General features: G+C 36.4%; 1 protein-coding gene and 1 pseudogene across 1 annotated transcript in view; one reads left to right on the top strand and one right to left on the bottom strand.

The window, feature by feature from the left end:
- MALRD1 (MAM and LDL receptor class A domain containing 1) overlaps positions 1-25291 on the top strand; it is a 757419-nt gene that overhangs the window by 274916 nt on the left and 457212 nt on the right. Inside the window, exons 23-24 of the mRNA XM_077772480.1 lie at positions 16910-17066; positions 21269-21379. Of these exons, the coding sequence (XP_077628606.1) occupies positions 16910-17066; positions 21269-21379 (268 nt within the window). The remainder of the gene's footprint in view (positions 1-16909; positions 17067-21268; positions 21380-25291) is intronic.
- Positions 5976-11795, bottom strand: LOC144238632 (ribosome biogenesis protein NSA2 homolog pseudogene; annotated as a pseudogene).

The following is a 25291-nucleotide window of genomic DNA, read 5'->3' as shown; positions in this document are numbered from 1 at the left end:
TAATTTGCCTTTTTGGCATGTGACACTTCTTTTTTTCTCCCAGACCCGGGAACTATTGAAAGAATAAGAATCTGACTGGAAAACCTTGATGCGTTTGCATCAATGTGATTGTTATTTACATCTGACAAGACAATATATTACCTGCTAATAGACTGTACATTTCTTTTATTCCCCTACACTAGCAGGTTTATGCTGGTTTTAGATTATAGAATAAGCAATACTAGTTTTCAAATAATATCTCGATTATAGATATTGCTTTTTTAAGACAGTGCTATATCTCTGCTCCCTTCAATTTCTCCTTTGGCTTTCAGTTCATGTATTCCTACAATGAAATTAACTGGCCCACTAATATGAAAGGAGGTTTGAGTATAACTATACTACTTAGTCATTCATTTTCATGTCATCAAGCCTGTAGGCAATGATAATACTGATGATTCTTTGGGTAAATTATAGGAGATATGTGGGTGTATTTGTGTATGTAATATTTAAGATAAAAAGTCTTTAAGTTTTCTTTATATTGTTATGGTAAGAGAAGTAAAATGAAACATTGGAAGACATTAAATATTGGATTTGAATAGAAACTAATGCTTTTTTAAACAAACAAAAACTTGAATTGGCATCCTGCTAAACTAATTTTAAATTTTCTTACTGTGGTAAAATATATGTAAATAAAATGTCACATACATAACAAGTATCTCTGTTCTCAACATCCTTGACCACAGTTATTTTCTGTTTTGTTTTTGACAATAGCCATCTTATGCACGTGAAGTGGTTTTGTGGTTTGATTAGCATTTCTCCAAGGATAGTGGCATTGACCATCCTTTTATGTGCTTCTTGGTAATTTGCACGCCTGTTCAGGTCCTTTGTCCATCTTGAAGTGGGTTTTTTACTTTCTTCTCCTCGGTGAATTATAGGAGTTCCTTATATATTATGGATTTTAATCTCTTATCAGAATATGATTTGCAAATATTTTCTGAAAATTCTGTGGGTTGAATATTCACTGTGTTGGTCATGATGCACAAAAGCTTTAATTTTGATGTAGTCCAGTGCCTTTATTTTTTTGTTGTTTTCTCTTTGCCTTTGGCGTCACATCCTAGAAATGGTTGCTAAATGCAATCATCAGGTCTTTCCCCTCGGTTTCTCCTGAGAGAGTTTTATAGCTCTTACATTTAAGACTTTGATTCAGTTTCAATTAATATGCATATGGCATATACTGATACATATATACATATCATATGTATATGATATAGACTGATAGATATCAGTCTTGAAATCCATCCTGATATTACTTTGGCTTTCTTATGCTTATAGGTTACCGGTATTCCTTTCATGGCTATTTACTTTCAGTCTACATTTGTCTTTGTATTTAAAGTGTGCCTTGCCGATAATATATAGTTGTTTCTTGGTCTTTTATTCTAACCAACAATCTCTGTCTTTTGATGGACTATTTATTCCTACATTTTAGGTATGTATTTATTGATATGCTTATATTTAGGTTTTTATTTTTCTATTTTTTAAATGTGTCTCTGTTTTTAAAATTCCGTTTTTTAAAATTTTAATCCAAAAATTTTATCATTCTGATATACTTTGTCCTTTATCTTCTTGCTATATATCTTTTAATTTTTATAGGTTGATCTAAATGTTACAATAAATGTCTTAAATTTGGCCGAGTGTACCTAGTTAATATTGAATTAGTCAAGGTTAAATCTAGGGACTTTAGTACTGTTTATTTCTGTTTACTCCCACTTATTTTTAGTGTTATTATTGTTATATATTGTCAATATAAACTATAAATCTATCAAAATGGTATTATTTTTGCTTCATTCAGTTGTGTGTTTTAGCAGTATTAAGAGAAAAAAGAATGCACATATATATATATTTATTACATACAGAATTTAAAATATATAAGTATAAGTAAGGTATATACATTATATATACAATATACATATAATTTAATATTTTATAACATATTTATCATTTATTCAATCTCAGTTCCTAGCTGGTGTTATTTCATCAGTTTCTAAAGATATTTCTTTAGCATTTATTTTAGTAAAGGTTTGCTGGCAAATGATTCTCCCTCTTTTCTCAATCTAAAAATTTAGGGATTCCTGGGTGGCTCAGTCGGCTAAGCATCTGACTTTGGCTCAGGTCATGATCTCATGGTTTGTGGGTTCAAGCCCTGCGCCAGGCTCTGTGCTGACAGCTAGCTCAGAGCCTGGAAACTGTCTTCAGATTCTGTATCTACCTCTCTCTCTCACCCTCCCCTGCTCATGTTGTCTCTCTCTCTCTCTCTCAAAAATAAGTAAAAAATAAAAAATTTATTTCGCTTTCAGTTTTAAAAGAAGCTTTACCGGGTGTAGAATTAATTTTTCTGTTTGTTTTTATTCAACACTTTGAACATATAATTTCACTGTCTTCAGTCATTTCAGACAAAGTATGTATTGTTGTTCATATTGATGTTTCTCTTTATGCATCATTTTTCTTTGTTTTCTTTGTTTGCTTACAAGATTTTCTCTTTATCTTAGCTTATAACGTTTTGGCTATGGTGTATCTATTATTAAGCTTACTAGATCCTTATTTGTTGTCTACCAAACTTAGGAACTTTTCAGTCACTATTTTTTCAAATATTTTATCTTTCCTCTTCTCCTGAGATTCATTTATCAATTTTGGATTGTTTCATATTGTGTTACAAGTATCTCATGGTGTTAATTTTTGTCAGTCTTTTTATCTTTGTGATTCTTGAGGTGATAACTTCACTGATATATTTTCATGTTTACTCATTCCTCTTTAGTGATATCCAATCTATTTTTGAGCCCATCTTATTGTTTAATTTCTTTTTTTTTCTTAATATTTTTTTATTTATTTCTAGGAGAGAGAGAGACAGCGTGAGCAGGGGAGGGTCAGAGAGAGAGGGAGACACAGAATCTGAAGCAGGCTCCAGGCTCTGAGCTGGCAGTCAGCACAGAGCCCGACGCGGGGATCGAACCCGCGAACCGTGAGATCATGACCTAAGTGAATGTCGGACGCTTAACCGACTAAGCCATCCAGGTGCCCCATGTTTAATTTCTATTATTGTAGGTTTCAATCTCTGAATTACCATTTGGTTATTTACTTTAAAGTTCCTGTTTTACTCCTGAGCTTGTCTATACATTCATTGATACCTAATGTTCTTCCCTTGGTTGAATATTTTTTTCTTTAGTTCTTTGAATGTATCTATGACAGGTGCTATAAAATCTTGATCTCATACTCAACATCTTGACCCACACGAAGTAATTTTCTATTGGCTGTTTATTTTTTAGCCCATAATGATCATACTACATTTTTTCTGTATGTCTAGAAGTTTTTGGTTGGAAACTGGATATTACTGATACTACTTTTTAGTGACTGGATTCTGTAATGTTCACGTAAAGATTTTCGTTTTCTGCTTTAATAGTTAGTTGATGTACTTGGCTCCAAACTGTAAACTGTACCAAGTGCACCATATGCAGCTACTCCTTTCTCTGTTGTGTTTTTATCATTTTCCAGTGTTGCTTTTTTGTGCATTCTTTCTTTATCTATGCTCTGTCAGTTTTAGGCGCTCTTTTCTGAAACTTCAAGTCCACAGGACATAAAGCTTTGTGCCTTCTGGTGTTTGAGTTATGTACAGTTAAAAAAATATACTGTTAAGAAAAACCTCAACTTTGAAGATTGTGTCCACAGAGCTCTACTCTCTGAGCATAGTTTTTTCTCTGGTCTCTACCTGCATTTTGTCATGCTTCCTGTTGTCTCCCCTATACCCGCATAGCTTTGCTGTTAGGGTTTCTCCTGTAAATTCTCTTCTGAACTCTGATCTCTGATTCCTTTAGTCGATAAGGCTGTCATTGTGTCAGTTTTTGCAAACACCGCAAAAGGGTAACGAAGATTGTCAGTTTTCTCATATCAAAACGATAAAACTCCCTGTCCTCACCAATCTGGGTTTCAAGTTTGTATGGGCATTGTGCTTTCCTCTGATTTTTGTCTGCTTTGGAAATGCTCCACTTTGTATTTTGGAATTAACTTTGTATATTTCATGCAATATTTACAATTGTTATGTCTGGAGAGAGGGAGTGCACAACCATTTTAATCCCTTCTGCTACTGGGATTTCATCTATAAGACATTTCAAAGTAAGTTTTGGCTGTGTTTTGTATTGATTTCACATTCACGTAATTTTATAAGCCCATTTCATAAAAGTGGAGAAAAACTGGAGAAAATTTTAGTGAGCAGAATCCAATTTGCTAGTTTCATTAGATGGAACTTTCAAAATCTCCGTGAGGTTATAAGTAGAATTTTGAATAAATAGCCTTAGATATCAGTGCTGGAAAGATTGAGCCATTTTAAAAATCAGGTCAGATTATTAGTAAACGTATTTACTACAAGCATGGCTATCTCATATTATTTCAGAAAATATTAAGAATTCCCTTTTAGGGGTGCCTGCGTGGGTCAGTCATTTGAGCAGCGTACTCTTGCTTTTAGCTCAGGTCATAATTTCACAATTCGTGAATTCAAGCCTTGAATTTGGCTCTGCGCTGACAGAGCAGAGCTGGCTTGGGATTCCCTCTCTTCCGCTTATGTATCTTTAGATTTTTCCTTTAGATTCAGATCAGCTTTTGTATCTTCAGATTCTTCCCTTGTGTGCAAGGTGAACCCTGCTTCATTCTCTAGAATTAATGACAGCTTGTTTCTTATAATTGATGATCTTAAGTGACCTATCCTAACACCCAAAGTCCATGTTTTACATTACAGTTCACTTTTGTTATTATATATTCTATAGGTTTAGACAAATGCATAATTGCATCTATCCAGCATTATGGTACAATACAGAGTACTTTCATTGTCCTAAAACTCCTCTGTGCTCTGCCTCTCGATCCCTCCCTTCTCCCTACCAAAGCCCTGGCAACTACTAACTTTGTACTGCTTCCATAGTTTTGCCTCTTCTAGAATGTCATATAGTTGGAATCGTACAACACATAGCCTTTTTAGATTGGCTTCTTTCACTTAATAATTAATATACACTTAAGTTTCTTCCTTGTCTTTTCATGGCTTGGTAACACATTTCTTTTTAGTGCTGAGTAATATTCCATTGTTGAATGTACCAAAGTTTATTCATTTTCCTACAGAAGGACATTTGCTTGCTTCCAGATTTTGGCAGTAATGAATAAAGTTACTATGAACGTCCATGCGCAGGTTTTTGTCTGGATATAAGTTTCATTTCCTTTGGCCAAATACCAAGGAGCATAATTTCTGGATCATATGATCAGAGTGTGTGTATTTGTAAGAAACCTAACCAAACAGTATTTTAAACTGATTACACAATTGTGCATTCCCACCATTAATGAATGAGAATTCCTGTTATTCCCCATCCCTAGCAGTATTTGATATTGTTAGTTTCTGGATGTTGACCATTTTAATAGGTAAGTAGTAATATTGAATTGTTGTTTTAATTTGAATTTCTCTGATGACATGTGTGGGGCACCTTTTCATATGCTTATCTGCGACCTGTATATTTTCTTTCCTGAGGTGTCTTTTCAGGTGTTTGGTCTGTTTATTTTCTTTCTTTCTTACCATCTTTCTCTGTCTTCTCTGTCTTTCTTTTTTTTTTTTTTAGTTTATTTATTTCCGAGAGAGAAAAAGAGACAGAGCACGAGTGGGCAGGGGCAGAGAGAGAGGAAGACACAGAATCCAAAGCAGGCTCCAGGCTCTGAGCTGACAGCTCAGACGCTTGTAACTCACAAGCCATGAGATCAGGACCAGAGCTGAAGTTGGATACCCAACCTACTGAGCCATTCTGGTGTCCCTCTTTCTTTCTTTTTTTGTAAAACTTGGCTGTTTTAATCTTTTTGTTTTTATAATAGAATACACACTTCTCCTGATGACAGCAGGGGTGTAAGGTGTTTGCTAGTATTGAGAACGACCTCAGTCATCGTGGTTTTCCTGATTGGTGTGTCGTCTTCAGTAATTATAAGGAGTTATTTGTCCGAAACTGTTGTCGAACCAGCAAGACTGCATTTATTCAGCTATCATTTCCAAGATCGTTGCGAACCTGGGTGTCTTTCCCCATGTGACCTTGCCTCCTTGTCCCATGAGGCCCAACTCCCTCACCTTCACCTCTGTGATCATACCTTTGCTAACAATACCCGAAGTTGTGTATAGTGCAGATGCAGGATTTCCTTTTATACCAAGTAGGGGCAGGCAAGAGGTGGCTTTCAATTCAGGGTGTGTTGAATGGGCCTTTTTGAAATGTGAGTCCATTAATCAAATGAATCATTCTTATTTGTGTGATTTTCGAGTAAAGCCATCTCCAGCAAAGCAAATTGTAGTAATCGTCCTCTTCCATGTTTTCTTCTTTCTCTTTTCTGTTCGAATAGCTGTTAATACTTCTGTTTGTCCCCGGGCATAAACTTTGGGCAAAGGGAATTCCCATTTTCCTGCTTTCTCTTCATCTTTGTTTAATCCTGTTGGAAAGTACTTTAGCTGGGGCCTGTCCCTCCCTGTCCAGAAGGTATGCAGGTAGTGCTCCTTGTTGAGCCTTTGCATCATCTTTTTGCTTGCCATTTCTCTTGTCATGCATCTTGACAGTCTTTTGCATTTGTATTCCCAGCTTGGCACTGTTTGATAAAATTTAGCTTTCAGACTAATTTTTTTTTTTTTGGCCTTCTTTGAACTTTCAGGAGCTTTCTCCAGCTTCCTCCTTTCTCTTTTTCTCATGGTAATATAAGAGAAATCCACTGTACTTACAGTGTAATTCAATATGTTGCCCGCAGCTTCCTGGGAGTGAAGAAGCTCTCAATTTTTAGGTCTCATAGACCCACATGCTGACTCCACACAACCCATGACGGGAAGGAAACAGCTCTAAAAACCTAGCCCAATTAAAAAAAAAATTAATGTGTTATTTATTTTTGAGAGAGAGAAAGAGACAGTGCAAGCAGGGGAGAGGCACAGAGAGTGGGAGACAGGCTTCAAAGCAGGCTCCAGGCTTTGAGTTGTCAGAAGAGAGCCCTACCCAGGGAGCTTGAACCCACAAACCGTGAGATCCTGACCTGAGCTGAAGTTGGTTGGATGCTTAACCACCTGAGCCACCCAGGCGCCCCAAAACCTGGCCCATTTCTTAATCAGTCATCTATTTCCTTATTGTTAAGTATTAAGAATTTTTTGTATGTTTTAACAGTTCTTATTAGATGTAAATGTCCCCTGTAAGCTTGAGAAGAATGTATAGTCTTAGGTTATTGGATCAAGCAGTGTGTAGGCATCAGTTATATCCAGCTGATTAATGATGTTAAGTTTACCTTTGTCTTAACTGATCTTTTGACTGTGAAATGTGTCCTTTTCTGTAAGAGGGGTGTTGAAGTCTCTGACTATGATAGTGGATTCATCTGGGCTTTTTTGGTTTTCGTTTTTGCTTTAAAAAAAATTCTGTTAGTTTTTGCCTCACATAGTTTGACACTCTGTTTTTAAGACTCCTATACATTCAGGATTGTGAGGTCTTCTTGGACTATCGACCTCTTTATCATTATGGAATACAATTCTTTATTCCTGATGATTTTCTTTGCCTTGAAGCCTGAGACAAGCTATTTTTAAAAAATAGAACGTTCAATTCATAGTAACATGGGAATAAATTTTGCATTAATAATGGTCATTTCTGATAGAGTAGTTATTTTTTAATTTTAAAAACTATTTTTAAGTCTTAAAAATTTAAATTACCAAAATGTTTGAAATTTAGGTCAATAAATTTTTATTAGAAGGTATTAATTATCTAGTAATTCTCAAAAATAAGCCTTCAGTTGTGTGTTTCATTCCTCACTTGACAAATATTTATCATGTGCCATACAGTTTTTTGTTGTGTTGTTGTTGTTGTTTTGTCAAAGCCATTAGGGATATGTGAGTTACAAAGAGAGAGAGAGAGTATAATGGAAACTGATTATGCAATTCCAGAATTATTTACATCAAATTCTGTGTGTGTGTGTGTGTATAAATTGTACCCTGGAATTGTTCATTGAGTTTCTCAAATGTATTTGACTAAGAATTACAAACCGTAGCTCTCCCAGCCAACTCCTTTTTTTAAAATAGTAGAATACAGTAAAAAAAAAAATGTTCTACACAGTATGTAATAGAAAATGAGGTGTCATAAAAACAAGTGTTAAAAAATTCTTTAATGTTATAAGTATTTATTTTCCAGAGTGTTTATTTTAGGAAGAAGCACTAAGCTTGAATGTCTACTCTTCTTTTATTTTTTTAATGTTTATTTATGTTTGAGAGAGAGAGACAGAGTGTGAGTGGGGAGGGGCACACAGAGGGAGAAACAGAATCTGAAGCAGGCTCCAGGCTTTGAGCTGTCAGCACATAGCCAGACGCAGGGCTCAAACCCACGAACCGTGAGATCATGGCCTGCGCTAAAGTTGGCTTAACCGATTGAGCCACCCCAGTGCCCCATGAGTGTCTACTTTTCTAAGTATTCCACATCTTGATTTTGCGTCTTGGATTTGTAGGTATTATGTTAGCTGTTAGCATAAGTGGCTTTGAGGGGTGGGTCTTAGAACTTAGCATGTACCAGAATAAGTTGGAGAATTTGTTAAGCAGATGGCTGAGCTCTAGCCCCAAGTTCTTCTTTTTTTTAATGTTTATGTATTTTGAGAGAGAACACAAGTGGGTGAGGGGCTGGGACAGAGGAAGACGCAGAATCCAAAGCAGGCTCCAGGCTCTGAGCTGTCAGCAGAGAGCCCTACCCATGGAGCTTGAACCCACTAAGTGCGAGATCAGACCTGAACCCAAGTCAGACACTCAGCTAACTGAGCCACCCAGGTACCCTTAGCCCAGGGTTCTTGAGTCAGTATGTCTGAGCTAGGACTCAAGAACTAGTGACTAAAGTAAGGCTGTTTCTGACCCCACAGCTAGAGGACAACTAGTTTAGAATATAAAATATGGGGAGAAGGACCTGACCTCAGTGTGGTCATGATTTTAATACTCACCAAAGGAAACAGCACTGGCAAGTTATTTTAGTTATCTGTAAAGTAGTAATGGTTAGAATCCTACCTTCTCAGATTTCTTATGAATATTAAATGACAAACCATTACTTAATACTGTCTAACTTAAAGGCTTACAATTTAAACACTGATCTAAAAACCTCAGAAAATTTATGTATCTCAGAAACTAATGGTTTTTTGATCTAGAATCTGTTTTACAAAGAATATCATTACTTCAGTGAACCTTTAAAAATTCTGTCTTGAAAAGAGAAAGTAAATAAGTACAACTACATTATGTAATTGCTTCGGCTTTAAAATGTATCCATTGTTATTTTGTGTGTGCTTGTTTCTAGTTGCTTCACAAAGAGTTTTCCGCAGTGAGTGTCATACAATATTGAAACAGGAACTGTGGGGGCCTCTAATTAAAATAGTTGGCTTTGATACGTTTGATATTGAGTTTTGAGTTGGTAAAACCCCAGGTGGTTATATAAAATTTCAGCACATGTTGTTCATTACTCATATATATTTCATGAGACTAGGAAAGAAAAACCCAAAACCACTGTGCTAAAATTGTAAGTCCTTTTTTTAAGAATTGAGAAGCCTTGCACTTTAAAGGAGAACTTTGATATAGAAAAGCAAGAGTTTTCTAACCCGTTTATTTAATCTTCAGCAACAGCTTCAAGAAATATTTATTGAGTACCGATTGAGTTTAAGCCACTTTACAAGGTTGTCTGGATACACAAGGTGATGTAGATAAATCAGTTAAAATCTGTGTCATGATGTGGATAGAATCTACTGGGGAATAAAGCTCTATATTCAGTGAATTAAAATGTAATGTGAAACATACATTTAAAAGTTATGTATAAGTGCTCTGAAATTCTTTCAGAAGGGGGTAATTTTGAATCAAGGAATTTTGAGTCTAGGCATCTAAAGAGACTAGGAAATGAGAGTATGCTTGAGATATGTTGTGGATGGTAAGTCAAAGTAGGATAGAGGAAAGGCCAAGAGGAGAGGGTATAAGAGTACCCAGAAGAAAGATAGATATAAGGAAGACAGAGAAAAGAAAGTGCATCATGTATTCAATTATTACACAAACATATACACTGGGTATGCATCTGAGTGTCTGAGTAAAGCAATGTATGAAAGTTTATTCCAGATATTTTTTAGACAGTTATTTATCAGATCCCAATGGATTGAGACTTTATCCACAGAAAATTGGTGAGCAAAGGATGGCCTGTGGGCCAATTCTGGCCCAAAGCCTGTTTTTTGCAAATACGGTTTTATGGGAACAGGGCTGTGACAATTCATTTAAGCAGCCCATGGATGCTTTCATGCTACAAAGACAGAAGTTTAATAGTTGTACCAGAGACCTTATGGCCCATAAAACCTAGTATATTTACTATATGCCCTTCACAAAAAAATCTGACCCAGTTATGCAGCATCGCAATAGGGAATTATCAGTCTGTGGACTGTTAGTTACAAATACTTGATGATAGAGAGAGCTTGCACCAGAATGCAGATTAATTCACTGCTTCCTTTATCAAGACAGCTGTGCTACGGGGAAAAAAAATGTCAGCTGATCTGGACAGTGTGTGTAGTAAGTAGATATATATTTTACTAAATCTTTTTACTGTAGTCCAATGGCCTACAGCTTAGTTCAGGGGTCTTTGAGTTAGTAAGGATGTATTGAAGATTTCTAAGCAGGATGGTAAAATTAGATGTGTATTATAGAAAGAACCAGTAAAGCCAAATAGAACCTGTTTTTCTTTTTGGTGCCTTCTACATCACTAAAGCATAGTATAGACAGCCATGTATGGAGTTTTGGAATCAGGCAGACCTGGTTTCACAACGTGGGGAGTCAGCTAGTAAGATCCGACACTCAAGGAATGTTCCTTTTCCCTTAATTTATTTTCTAAAAATCGCACAGGAGAACTCTAGTGTGGCTTGCTTTGGAAGCCTACTGCAGCCGTTGGTGGGGCAGAGATTTTGTTCGTTTTCTACAGAGGAGTTGGTGGCTGGGGGTGAGGGGAGCAGTTAGTTTCACGCCACGAGAATGGCTCACCTACAGGTATGAAGGTGGTGCCATGGAAACCATTAGAAGAGCTGCATTATTGAGCACTTTGCATTTTCTGCTACTCATGAAGCTAGTAAAGTCCATGACAGCTTTTAGTAGGTGACACTCCTTAGGTATGCCAAAAAAAAAAAAAAAAATAAGGCCTGTAGTATCAGAATGAACTAAAAGGTATTTTTGAACCCAAAGAATACGCCTGGAGAATATGTCCCTGATGTTGTATACGTGCAGGATCATAGATCAGTTTGCCTTAGCCACGAATAATTTGATTTGTCCATGCAAGGGTATTTTTTTCTTACTAATTTATTTAGGATGAATGCACACGAGATTCTCAAATAAGGGAAAGCCTTAAATATTTTAATCGCTTAACTTTTGTCAAGACTTTAGAAACTGGTTACCCTATGAGGCCTGGGAGATGTTTCAAAAAATAACACGGATGATAAGTAAGATCCCTTTTTATAATCACTTTTTAAATGGCTTGTACATCAACACCCAGTGTCTTTCCTTTTGCAGCTGCTGGGTGTGTAACACTTTCTTTGTCTTATAATACTTCCTATGTGGTTTATGATACGGTTTGTTAGAAAATATATGTGTTTATAAAACATCCTACATCCTCCCTTATATGAAAAAGGACAATTTTAAGGCCAGTAGAGAGATGCTGATATTTTGTGGGTGACAGCATTGTTAAGCGTGATCATTACTGCTTTGCCCGTTCCACCGGCTGCGTTGATGTCCTCTGCAGGCACATGCTTGGATAATCTCATCCAAAGCACAGGCAAGTGTTTGTATAATTCTTTACTTTTGTATTAGGAGTCGTGCATACACCATGTGCCCACAATTAATGCACATAAGATTGGGGACCATAGGATGCACTGCTACACTGGGACTGTGTTCATAGTACGATGTGAAGACACAAGTGCAGTTTTGTTTTTTGCATTTTTCAAATCTGTCTCCTGATAAGTGTCCCTTTTTACTTTTCCTTGCAGGTGGGGTATATTTTAGGCTTATAAACTTATAAGGAATTTATTTATTAATCTATATATGTCTTTGTGAGGGAATTGTATCGAGTTACATTGGATTGGGAAAATTAAACAGGAATAGCTTTTAATTGTGTAATTTCTGGGCAATTAATAGAGAGATAGCCAGTTGAAGAACTGTTGAGTAGATAATTTTATCATTGCCAGAATTCTGACTTTTTGTCACTTCATTTCTCCATGGTCTCCAGATATGTTCAATTTGTTTTTTCTTATGTTGTTTTTCTTCCCCCCAGCATGAAACACATTATCAGCTTTTCATGAATGATTTGATCTGAATCTATAGTTCTGTCACTCCATTGGTCTTCTAATTTCCACATGTGTTCTACTAATTTTAAACTCATTTATTGTTTTTATCAAGTATTTTTTGAGGACCTATGATCCAGTTTCCTGCATAGGAAACAAAAGAGACATGGTCCCTACACACACACTGTTGAACATTGGGTATAGTGCATGGTACATAGTAAGTGAACAATATGTGTTATATTCAATATATGTGTTATACATGCTTTCCTCCCATTTGTTAATGGTGATTCAGTGATGATTTTGATCATCATTTTGACATCTTTCTTTGATAAACAGAAATTCTTAATTTTAATATAGTCCCATTTTAAAATATTTTCCCCTGGTTAGTGATTTTTATATATTACTAAAGAACACTTTCTTACTTCCAAATCATGAAGATGATATTAGGTTATCTTCTTTTTTTAAATGTTTATTTTTGAGAGAGAGAGACAGAGCATGAGCAGGGGAGTGGCCGAGGGAGAGGGAGACACAGAATCTGAAGCAGGCTCCAGACTCTGAGCTGTCACCACAGAACCTGATGCGGGGCTCGAATTCACAGACTGTGACATCATGAGCTGAGCCAAAGTTGGATGATTAACCGACTGAGCCACTCAGGAGCCCCTATTAGGTTATTATAGAGAAGCTTTATTGTTCTACTCTCTACGCTCCAGATACAATCTACCTGGAATTTATTATTTTTTAAGACTGTGAAGTAGGGGAAAGTTTTGTTTATTTCCCCCCACATTGCTAGCTAGCTTATTATTTATTTATTTTTTTTTTTGGAACTCTGAGGCNTTTTGTCTCCCAATCTCTCAGGTTTTGTAAGGTTTCCAATGGCTTCAGATCTTTTCTGTGTGATGTATGGGCGCGAGTGCAAGTACGGAGCTCCTTACTTCTCCGCCATCTTGCCCCTCTCCCGCTAGCTAGCTTATTCAGTCCACATTGAAAAGATTGTCTTTTCCTTCAATGCTCTGAAGAACCAGACTTTTCAAAATCAGGTGCACAAATACATGTGAATTGGTTTCAGGACTATTTTGTCCATTTATCTGGTCCATTTCCCCATCTTTTCTTAAGTACCACTCTGTCTTGATTATTCTACATTTATAATGAATTGATCTGTTAAATGCTCTAACTTTGTTTTTCTGTACATTAAAATTGGCTATTTTTAGTAGTTTGGATTTCTATATGAAGCTTAGAATCTATTTGTCAATTTCTGGGAAGAAATGTTGGTGGGAATTGTTCTGGATTGTTATAGATCTGGATTTCACCAAATCTATAAATAAATTATATATTCATTTCTGTTCTTGTTATCTTCAGGATCTTGGCATATTAAACACACAAGGAACAAAACTGGAGGTACTTACTTATTGAGACATAATTCAAATGAATAGTCCTGCCTCTTTTTTTTTTTAAATTTTTTTTTTTAATGTTTTATTTATTTCTAGGAGAAAGAGAGAGAGACAGCGTGAGCAGGGGAGGGTCAGAGAGAGAGGGAATCACAGACTCTGAAATAGGCTCCAGGCTCTGAGCTGGCAGTCAGCACAGAGCCCGACGCGGGGCTCGAACCCACGAACCGTGAGATCATGACCTAAGCGAAAGTCGGACGCTTAACCGACTAAGCCACCCAGGCGCCCCAGTCCTGCCTCTTAAAAAGAATCTTAATTCATACCCTCTGTGGTTTTTGGGACATTAAATTCTTTATTCTGTTAGCAGCAACTAATGACGTAAACATAATCACAAATCACAACTGTCATTTTATTAAATGCATAGGAGGGGCCAGGTACTGTTTTAAATGTTCCCTTATTTTATTTCTAATTTTTATTAAGACCATACATGGAACCTTTCATAAATGAAGAAACTAACATGCTCAGCAGGATTAACTAACGTGCCTAATGTTGTCTACCCAGTAAATGATGAGGCCAGAGACCAAACTCTTTTGTGGGCTTTGCTCGCCATCAAGTTCCCATTGACTCTAGCAGGCAAGACTTCAAAGATACACTCAACAACTATGTGCTGACTTAATGGACGCTTATGTCTTCTCCATCCATTTGTTACTAGGGATTCACATTTCCTTCCTAAAAAAAAAAAGGATAAAACTTTTAAAATAAAAAAGGTTTTAATAATTAGCAAATTTACATTTTATAGCATCTAGCATAATCTGTAGGTGAGAAAGTGGTAAGAAATCTAATCAATCAAAGAGTGCCAGAATGCCCAAACTGTGAGAAATCACCTCTTCACTTAATACCTCAGAAGTCTGCATATTACCTAGGTGTTGTTGATATTTTATTCTCTTTCTGGAATTTATTTTTTATTTTTTATTTTTTATTTCTAGGAGAGAAAGAGACAGCGTGAGCAGGGGAGGGTCAGAGAGAGAGGGAGACACAGACTCTGAAACAGGCTCCAGGCTCTGAGCTGGCAGTCGGCACAGAGCCCGACGTGGGGCTCGAACCCACAAACCGCGAGATCATGACCTAAGCGAAAGTCGGACGCTTAACCCACTAAGCCGCCCAGGCACCCTGGAATTGATTTTTAAAGTGGGGGCATAAACTCTGTATTTTGTGGCAAGATTACATTGATATTTAATTGTTTCATTCTGATTTTTCTTCTTTGATTTGGAGCTAGGGAGGGAAAGATACATTTTAAAAATTATCTACAAGCTTATTAAAATATATTTAAATAAAACTGCCCTAAATTAATAGAGACTAAATTTGAGACTTGGAAAGCCTTTTAGACCTGTAAGTAGAACCCCAGGCCAGTTTCCTTTCTATTTTCCATGCTTTAATTTTTTATATATATTTTTCTTCTTTGGGTGCCTCTTCTAAACATATTCAGTCCTTTAAAAAATTTCTTTTTAAATTTGTGTGTGCGAGAGAGAAAGAGACAGCATGAGCAGGGGTAGGTCAGGGAGAGAGGGCGATACAGAATCTGAAGCAGGCTCCAGGCTCTGAGCTGTCAGTACAGAGCCCGACGTGGGGATCGGACTCATGAACTACGAGATCATGACCTGAGCCGGTCAGACGCTTAACCGACTGAGCCACCCAGGCGCCCCAAGAAGTACAAACTTTAAGCTTCCAGTTATAAAGTAAATAAGTCGCAAAGTGAAAAGTACAACTTAGGGACTATCGTCAATAATGTTTTAATAATATATGGTGACACATGGTGACTACCTTTATCGTGCTGAGCACTGAGTAATGTATAGAATCATCAAATCAGTGTGTGGTATATCTGAAACTAATATAACATTGTATGCCAATTATACTGCAATAAAAAATTAAATGTTAAAAAAAGAAAATACACTATACAAAGCTGACCACGTTATTGTAAAAAAAAAAACAAAACCCACACAACCAAAGTATTACAGATTACACTTGGTAAACTCAGCCTTTAGCGTAATTTGTGCACATTGTACCAACTGATACAGATACCCACAATCAAAATTGTAGAATAATTATTTTTTCTTTTTTTAACTTCTTTGAGCCATCAAATAAGCTTATTCACCACCATCCCTTAATTTACAAAGCCTTAGTCATTCATACACATTAGGGGGATCCACAATGTTCAAGGAATTTAAATAGAATGTATCGTACTAACCCAAGTAAACTATGTACAAAAAATATTCACATAAGGTGGTTCACCTGTAAGTCCTAGATTACTAGCTTCTGTGCCAAAAAAGAAAATAAAGAAAAATAGATTTATCAGGTAGTAGTTGAAACTAAGTTCATGCCTGGGTTTAAATCTCTCTTGCACCCAAGTCAGCCCCACACAGATGTTAAATTTCTGCAACATACTCCCTTGATGAAGGAGGCCCATGGGGCACAAAAGATTTCTTTAAAATGTTCCCAAATAAATTCCCTTCCTCCCATGATCTCTCATGGAAACAGATGTGGGGACCTCTGGGCAACTGGTGGCAGTAGATAGTGGCTGAGGCAGCTTATATTAGCCCACTCCCAAGTCCCACCTCCTGGTTTCCCTCCAGGAGAGAGGGAGACACAGAATCTCAAGAGGCTCCAGGCTCTGGGCTCCCAGTTTTCAGCACAGAGCCCGAGGTGGGATTTGAACTTGTGAACCACTCGTGGGCCGTAGTCACTTAGATGCTCAACTCACTGAGCCACCCAGGTGCCCCCAAGTAGGCTATATCTTAAGTGAACATTGAATACACTCCTTCCAAAAGGCATCCAAGGAGGCAAACCTCATCTGGGTGGGAGGAAAGAATTCCCACTTTCTCTCCCAACGTCTCTGGGATGAGTTGAAGCTAAGGCCTGAGACCTTAGTCCCAGTGCCCAGAAAGGGGTCACATGGAGCGTCCTGAATGAACAGACTGTGGCAGTCTCTTGGCTACAAGTAAGAGGCAGTAGAATAATATTTCTATTGAGGATTATGAGTTATTATGCTTTTTATAAAACATTATTATGCTTTAGGAAAAATTACAGAACAATAAATTGTGGTCAGTGATGGACTATATAAAGTGTACCCAAAAAATGATGAACTCTATGATTCTTTCTTTTTTTTTTTAATCTGATAAATGCTTTGTACTTTCCCCCAGAAATACCACAGATGGCTGGTATCTCTATGCTGATAGCTCAAATGGAAAATTTGGTGACACAGCTGATCTACTCACTCCTGTTATTTCACGCATGGGACCGAAATGTACTCTGGTGTTCTGGACTCATATGAATGGAGCGACGGTTGGTTCTCTCCAGGTATTAAGCAATTGCACTTTTTAAATCTCCTGTATCAAAATTCATACTGTACAATCAAGTGTTATTACAATATGGCTTGCTAATAAGAGAAAATGGGTAATTGTCAAAACCTTACTCATTTCGATATGATTGATCAAAAAAAAAGAGCTTTAGCAGAATGGGACCTGAAAGGCTAGTAGGATATTGGTTTCACTGTTTGATTTATGGTTATTATCTTTACTAGGAGGTTATAGCCTCTGTGTCATATAGTTTTGTACTTGAAATGTTTCATGTAAATTTTAGTATCAGTGTTCTAAGAATACCAATGTTCTGAGAATAGTGCAAATGAATTAGACACACATTGGTGATGTTGGAATGTGCACTCTTCTTAGTGATGGTAATGCTGCTACATTTCCCAGTTGTCTTCTTTCAAATTTTGTCTTTGTGAAAAAACTGTTCAGAATTACTATTTCGTCTGTTTCAAAGAGTTTCAATAATCTCACAGACAACTGCAATATAACGTCACTCAGAGTTCCTATCTTTTTGCCCATTGTACCAGCACCATCTTTTATAGGAAAAAAATCCATATGGGATCACTTATCAAACCCAGCTATTTCTTTCTAGTGCTTTTCAAAGTGGAATAATTCTTTATTCTTCTCTAAGCTGTTATTGCCCTGATGTTTTAAAATATAATCTAATCCAGTATGTAGAATCCACTCATTTTAGATTTGTTTAATGTTAAATGTGTATATTTGTTTTAATATCATCAATATTGTGTTCTTTTAATTGCATCCTAATGGTAGTATATGATATCTACAGGTCTCATTGTTTTTATTCCCTGTGTTATCAATAAATATTTTGTGAAGAGAAATTTTGATGGTGTGTAAAATACTGTTCTTAAGTCAGTTTTACTTGTTAGTTTTTCATCCTTTGGTATTTCTTGCTGGAATTAATTTTACTATGATGATGGCTCAGTTGTGATTTTTTTTAACAGAACATTATTCTGTTCACATTTGGACATTGGTTTTCTTTTGTAAAAAACACCATCATCGCTGCCACCACCAACAAAATTACTTCTCCATTTATCTCTCCATTTTTGGATTCACATCAGCGTGGACTCATGGGCTCCTTTTGTATTCAGTTTATTATCATGTATTATTATTATTATTTATTGATTGTTAACTTGCCGCAGATTTGCTCATAGGATACTCTTTAAGCTGACTTCTGTGTCTCTTTGACAAGCTCATCAGTCTTTGAGCATTTTCTTCCTGTCTGTCTAAGAAGATGTTCCAGACTTACATTATTTTTATTCTGTTCCATTCCTGGAGTTAACCGTTTTTCCAGAAGGTTGTGGTTTCTTTTAGAAGACCAAGTTATACAAGCAAAACAGAGAATCTCAGTGCACGTCCCTAGATCCTGTTTTCCCATAGAGGGCGTGCCTTATAGAATATATGAGGTTTTAAGTAATATGTAGAGTTGCATCATTATACAAAACAAGCCAACTCCATTTTTAAACCTCTCCATTTGTACTGTTTCATAGCTGATGCAGCATTTTCCAGGAAACCGTGTCTGAAAGATAAATCCCAGAATTCTAGAATTGTTTACCAAGAGCAGTTTTAGACCAGGGATATCTTACTAAAAGCAGGCACAGAAAAGGGCCTCCCCTTGTCAAATACAATCATTTTGTTTGCCAAGAAGTCCATGTTTAGCATATTTGCCAAGAGTTTACGGTTAGGTAACAGGCTCCCCAATAAAGAGAGAGAAACAGACTGCAGACCCGCTGCTTAGCCACTTCTTTCTCCATACCTTGATTGTAATGTTAATATTAGGTGCTTTGGCTCTCCATTTTATCACTGTATTAATCTAAGATTTTCCCGACTATATTAAACATTTATTTTCCCAAATAAGTTATTTTTTATTTTTTAAACATTTTTATTTTATTTCTAGGAGAGAGAGAGAGAGAGACAGCGTGAGCAGGGGAGGGTCAGAGAGAGAGGGAGACACAGACTCTGAAATAGGCTCCAGGCTCTGAGCTGGCAGTCAGCACAGAGCCCGACGCGGGGCTCGAACCCACGAACCGCGAGATCATGACCTAAGCGAAAGTCGGATGCTCAACCGACTAAGCCACCCAGGCGCCCCCCCAAATAAGTTTTAGATAAACATATTTCACAGATACAAGTAGTTTTTATTGTTTGCTTATTTAGCTGGAAATATAATCGATTTGTATATCGGTTTCAGAAGAATTACCTTGTTGGGGGTGCCTGGATGGCTCAGGTGGTTAAGTGTCCGACTTTGGCTCCAGTCATGGTCTTACGGTTTGTGGGTTCAAGCCCCATATTGGGCTCTCTACTGACAGCTAGCTCAGAGCCTGGAGCCTGCTTCGGATTCTGTCTCCCTCTCTCTCTGACCCTCTCCTGCTCACGCTTTGTTTCTCTCTGTCTCGCAAAAATAAATAAAATGTTAAAAAATGTAGAAGAATTATCTTGTTCATTATAGGTAAGACTCCTTATTAGTAATGATTTAGAAGTAAACTTGTTTGTATATAAGTATGTGCATGTTTAATAATATAAAAGCATTCAGGAGTCTTATGAATTAAAGTCACAACTTATCTATTCTTTTACATTGACTTTTTAAAAATGAGTTTTGCAAAACAATCAATACAACTTACTGCAGGGTTTTCATTAGAAAAATGAGAATTATTTAACTCGTATTTTATGATTAAGATTAATTAAATGACAAATTCTTTTTTTCAGGTATGAGTTTGTATTAGTATGTGAAAAAATATAAAATATTAAAATGTTATAAGTAATTGTTATAAAATAATTAAAATAATATGTGTGATGTTATTTTTGTGCATAGAAACATTTGTCTTAGTGATTTGTATACAGAGTGCTATTCGTATAAAGATCTGTTTCCCATACTTTTTACAAGTATTCATCAAGGGGTGCCTGGGTGGCTCAGTCGGTTAAGTGTCCGACTTCGGCTCAGGTCATGATCTCATGGTTCGTGGGTTCGAGCCCCGCGTCGGGCTCTGTGCTGATAGCTAGCTCAGAGCCTGGAGCCTGCTTCAGATTCTGTGTCTCCCTCTCTCTCTGACCCTCCCCTGCTCACGCTGCCTGTCTCTTTCCCAGAAATAAATAAAACATTAAAAAAATTTTTAAAGTATTCATCAAAAATGATTTTTATTTTTTTAGAAATTGTATTTTCTTGACCTTGGTAACATGTTGCTTTAACTGAAATTATATATATAGCAAAACTTTGGTGATATTTTTGTTAGTCTCATATTAGAAATTCTAAAAGGTCTGGAAACTCTACTTCTATAACAGTTTGTTAATTATACTCCAATAAAAATAGCTGCTTGAATTTAATTATACATAAAGTGATAATGAAACCATTAAAGGTTACCTCCACTTTCAAAAGGCAAAACCTTCACAAACCCTTTACCAGAATGATTCTTTTGGTTGTACACACTGTGGTTTAAAAAAGAATGTTGTGAAATAATTAAATTAGCCTTCTAAGTCATTTACTTTAAAATGTGGAATTGTTCAGCACATCCCTGGTTCTCTTCACTTACTCTCTTGTTGGCTCATTTTGTAGCATTCTAGGAGAGCCCTGATAATTCATCTGCTGAGACAAATCTGAATTTCCCTTTAGAATAAGGATATAGTACCAAGGAGAATTTGAGGTTTCAAGGCTGTTGGGTAGGGAGCTCTTACCATCACAGCATGAGTCAGTGCCCACTCATACCGCCTACGTGTGCTGTTAAAAATATTGAATGGGCTCCCACTAAAACACCACTGTGCCCATTGAACCTAAGAGGATAAGGAAGTAAAGTCATCCTGAAAAATGCGCTTTAGTAAGTAGTAAGTGCTTTTCATTCGACACCACGAATATTATTTAATATATAAAATTCCAATTGTTACTGCCATCAGGTTTTTAAAAGCTAATGTATTTAAGAGCTCTTAATTGAATGTTGCCCAGAGCCTTTGGACTTGACTGACAGACATTCATGTACACTTTTATTACACAGAGCTTGTGTGGTACCCTTGAGACATGTTGCTGTATGCAAAACAAAGACATCTAATGAAAAGCATCCCCTACTTTTCTCTAAGGGAATTCATGTTGATATTAAAAATTTTAAAAAAAATCACTGGGAAAATTCTAAGTGTTTAACATTTATCAAGACAATATTGTAATACCTCTTACTTGATTTATCTCTGTAGGTACTCAGCAAGAAAGACAATGTTACTTCTAAATTGTGGGCTCAAAGTGGACAGCAGGGTGCACAGTGGAAAAAAGTAGAAGTGTTTTTAGGCGTTCAATCACATATACAGGTTTGTAATCCAAGTAGTTGGATGATGAAGTTCTGCTGACTTTTTTTCTAATCCTACTTTATTTCCTCCGCTCATGGCTTTCTTGCCCTCCCATGCTCTTCCTGATGTGTTGGATGAATGCCTGCCTGCATTTCCAGGAGGAATTTGAAGTTCCAGATGTCCTAATTCCTCCTAGTTAGACACCCGTATTCTAGGAATATTGAATGCCAACCACGCTCCACTTCATAATCAGCCTACCTCATATAAAGAACACCTCCCCTAACAAATATATTTTCAGAGAATTGTGGAGCAATTATGTAAATTTATTTGAAACTTAATTAAAAAGAGGCATTTGAAAGCACATTATGTTGTTGAACCTTATTAGAGATAATAGATTTACATAATTCAAAAATATTTTGGGGAGGAAATTGTGTGATGCTGTATTTGTCTTCATGGAGATTACGATAATATTAGGAGGATAAGACGTATATGTATTTAATAATTAAAAAAAGAACAAGTAGAACATAGATTAAAATGCTTGAACTGAAGATAATTACTTGCCAAGGTATTTGGTATGGGTTTTGTTTTTTATGGATTATCAAGAAAATAAGAGCTCATGGATGTGTGTTGGGGGGGAGGGCAGAAGATGGGTTTTCTTGGAAGATGAAGCTTAGCTATTAAGATTTTTAAGATCTGGATCTGGAGAGTGAGAATTCACAGGTATTTATGCTGGGAACATTTTCTTAATCTTAACTGCACAAAGCTTAATCTCATGAATTAATCTCACAGTTCTCCTGTGAATAGTCAGTAAGTACAGTCATGTGCTGTGTCTGATAGATTGGCCTTGCTCACTTCCAGCGGAAGCCCAGGCTAGCTGCAGCTGTCTAAAGGCATTGATGCAACATTGTCCCCAATTTCTTGGAATGGCAGGTGTTATAAATTCCCTATATATTTTTTAAAGTTTATTTATTTTGAGACAGTGCAAGTGGGGGAGGGGCAAAGAGAGAGAGAGAGAGAGAGAGAGAGGGAGAGAGAGGGAATCTCAGGCAGTTACTCCACTCAGTGCAAAGCCCAATGCAGGGCTCGAACCCATGAACCATGAGATGATGAACTAAGCCAAAGTCAAACTGTTAATTGACTCAGCCATCCAAGTACCCCATAAATTCCATATATTTTTGACCTCTCACTGGAGTCCAGTTTTCTTATGAATCATTTGTAGTTAATTTAGAAAATTGACACAAATTAAGTTCACCCTAAAGATGTAATTATTGGACCACAGTTTCATATTACACAATGTGAAATTTAATATTAAAATGATTCCATCTGTTCAGTCTCCAAGATATTTTAACTGAGGGTAGAAGAATCCTCAGCAAGAACATGTAGAAGGTTTTGCTGCTGCCAGACATAGGCTCTACCTCAGGGAATGAATTCTTACCTAGTTCTGTGCAAGCAGAATGTTTGTCTAGTAAAATCATGTTCAAAATAACATTAAAGGGAATTTCAGCAGAAAGAATTAATTATTAATTTAGCCTTTCTGAAATTTGCTTTTTGGTATATTGAAATTTGAGAAGAAATATGCCTATGTTGTTTGAATCTTAAAATTAGTTATTAATGGCTTGTGAATATTTGATGTTTTTTGTGATTCACTCATTCCTTCAATTCATACTTATTAAGCACCTACCATGGGCAAAGCTCATTCCTATGCACTGGAGGTAGAGCGATGAGTCAAGCATACTGGTCATGATTCTTTCATTTTTACAATATGATTCCCCTTCGCCTCAGAAAGACGAATACCTCTAACCATTGAGTAAAAGTAGAAGATACTTTTTAAGTTATATGCTGAATCAGCACTGGGTGGTTTTCAGAGTTTGATTTGGGAGCTCTCAAACTTAAACAGAGTATTTATTTAAAATGTTGTGTATATAACTAGAACATTCATGTAACACTTAATAAGTGTTAAGTACTATACCATGACTCTGAAATGTTTATTCTTTTAGTTTTTACAACAATTACGTAATCACTATCTCCATTTTATAAATTAGAATACAGAAAGACCTATACATTAGGAAACTCATTCTAGTTGTATATTACAAAATGGCTTATATAGGCTTTAAACATAGACAATTTATCTACGAGTCCATAATCCAACTGTTATGCCGTATTGCTTCCTAGATTTTCCAAGATAGTTGACCCTGCTATTATTCTACTGAAAAAAAATATAATTACTCTTTTGAAAAGTGTGATCAATATTCAGGTCTATAGACTCAATATTCAAGTTTTACAGACCATTGGGATCATAAGCAATGACTTGATCATTTGGACATGGCAGACACTTGAGATTCAGTCTGTAGGACTGAACATAAAAAATTAATAAGAGAACATTTATTATCTGATTTCTTATTTACAGAACATTGTGTCACATATTTAAATGTTTATATGTATCCAGACAATAGAAAATCCTTTTCCATTTGTCTATCAGCATTTCCTTATAAAAACATCTAGTCCTTATTATTTTTTCCAGTTTCATCTCTTTTTAATGGTTTCCAACCTCTCAACCTATCAAATCTATTTTTCTTTTCCAGCACATCTGTTATGAAGAACAATTCATGTAAATTTGCCATATAAATTTTTAAAATTGCATTTTTATTTTTTGTGTGTTGATAATTTGAAAGACAATTTTTTCAATTATTCTATCAATCGTCTTAAAAGGAAAACACATAGGCTTTCATACAGTCACATAAGAGCATAACACATCTTAGGGAAAAATGATAATTCTTTCAAGAAAAATGATTGTTTAGATTTGGTCAAAAGGTGTTTTTGAGTTTGCACAATAAATAGTTGTATTAAATCACTGAGGTAAATCTTTATTCCTTGTTGACTCATTTCTAATTGTTCTAAATTTTTAAAAAATATATGAATACTTCTGGGACACATGGGTGGCTCAGCTGGTTAAGCATCTGACTTTGGCTCAGGTCATGTTCCCACAGTATGTGAGTTCAAGCCCCATGTTGGGCTCTGTGCTGACAGCTCAGAGCTTGGAGCCTGCCTCAGATTCTGTGTCTCCCTCTCTCTCTGTCCCTCCCCCTTTCCTACTATGTCTTCCTCTCTCTCACAAAAAATAAACATTAAAAAAATAATAAAATATGTGAATACTTATTATCTTAACACACAAAGAGATATTTGGCATGCAGAGAAATATAATCAAGTACTCTGAATTAATCTCCCTCAGAAATTTGAAACTCAACAGTTTGTGACTATTTATGTTCCATGAAACAGTGTTCATTGTTCTTCTAAGCAGTGATCATATCACAAACTGAAGGTGGGATTTCTAAACATTTTAGCAACTCCTGTAATTATGTCTAATCATTTCTAATTATTTTGGAGTCCGTATCAATGGAAGCTTGCTGTCAAACAGTGGAACACATAAGGATTTTGTCCACCACATACATTAATCAAAGGCAAATCCACATCCTTATAATTTCAGAGATGTGGGCAATTAAAAAAAAAAACTTTGATATCTTTGCTTTCACATAGTTGGGACGGACAGATCTGAGGAGTGGCGAGAATTGGGCACAACAGAGGATGTGTTCTCATCTTCATTCTCCTGATGTGCTCTGTCCCCTGATTGGCCGCCTCCCCATGTGCACGGAGGCTGTAAGAAATGAGCAGGTCTTATTTTGGATCAGAGAACCACAGAGGCAGCAGTGGGTGGCTTCGTGACTTCTACAGGTTTTCCGTGCCACCTTTCCTAAAAATCTAAACACGAGGGAGTGGTGTTTCCATTCTCACACTCGTGGGTGTTGAGGGTGGCACGGATATCAGATGACTCTCAGACTTCCTGGGTCAGTGTCGTTATGGGAGTAGTGTTTTGAGATTCAAGCCTGATATTCTGTATTGAATGTTTGCCTTGAATTTTGAATTCTTGGGACAGCT

Source organism: Crocuta crocuta, unplaced genomic scaffold, assembly GCF_008692635.1.
Source record: "Crocuta crocuta isolate KB4526 unplaced genomic scaffold, BGI_CrCroc_1.0 scaffold96, whole genome shotgun sequence".
Lineage (NCBI taxonomy): Eukaryota > Metazoa > Chordata > Mammalia > Carnivora > Hyaenidae > Crocuta > Crocuta crocuta.
Note: the sequence above shows the minus strand (reverse complement) of the source record. Positions and strands in the feature narration are given on the sequence as shown.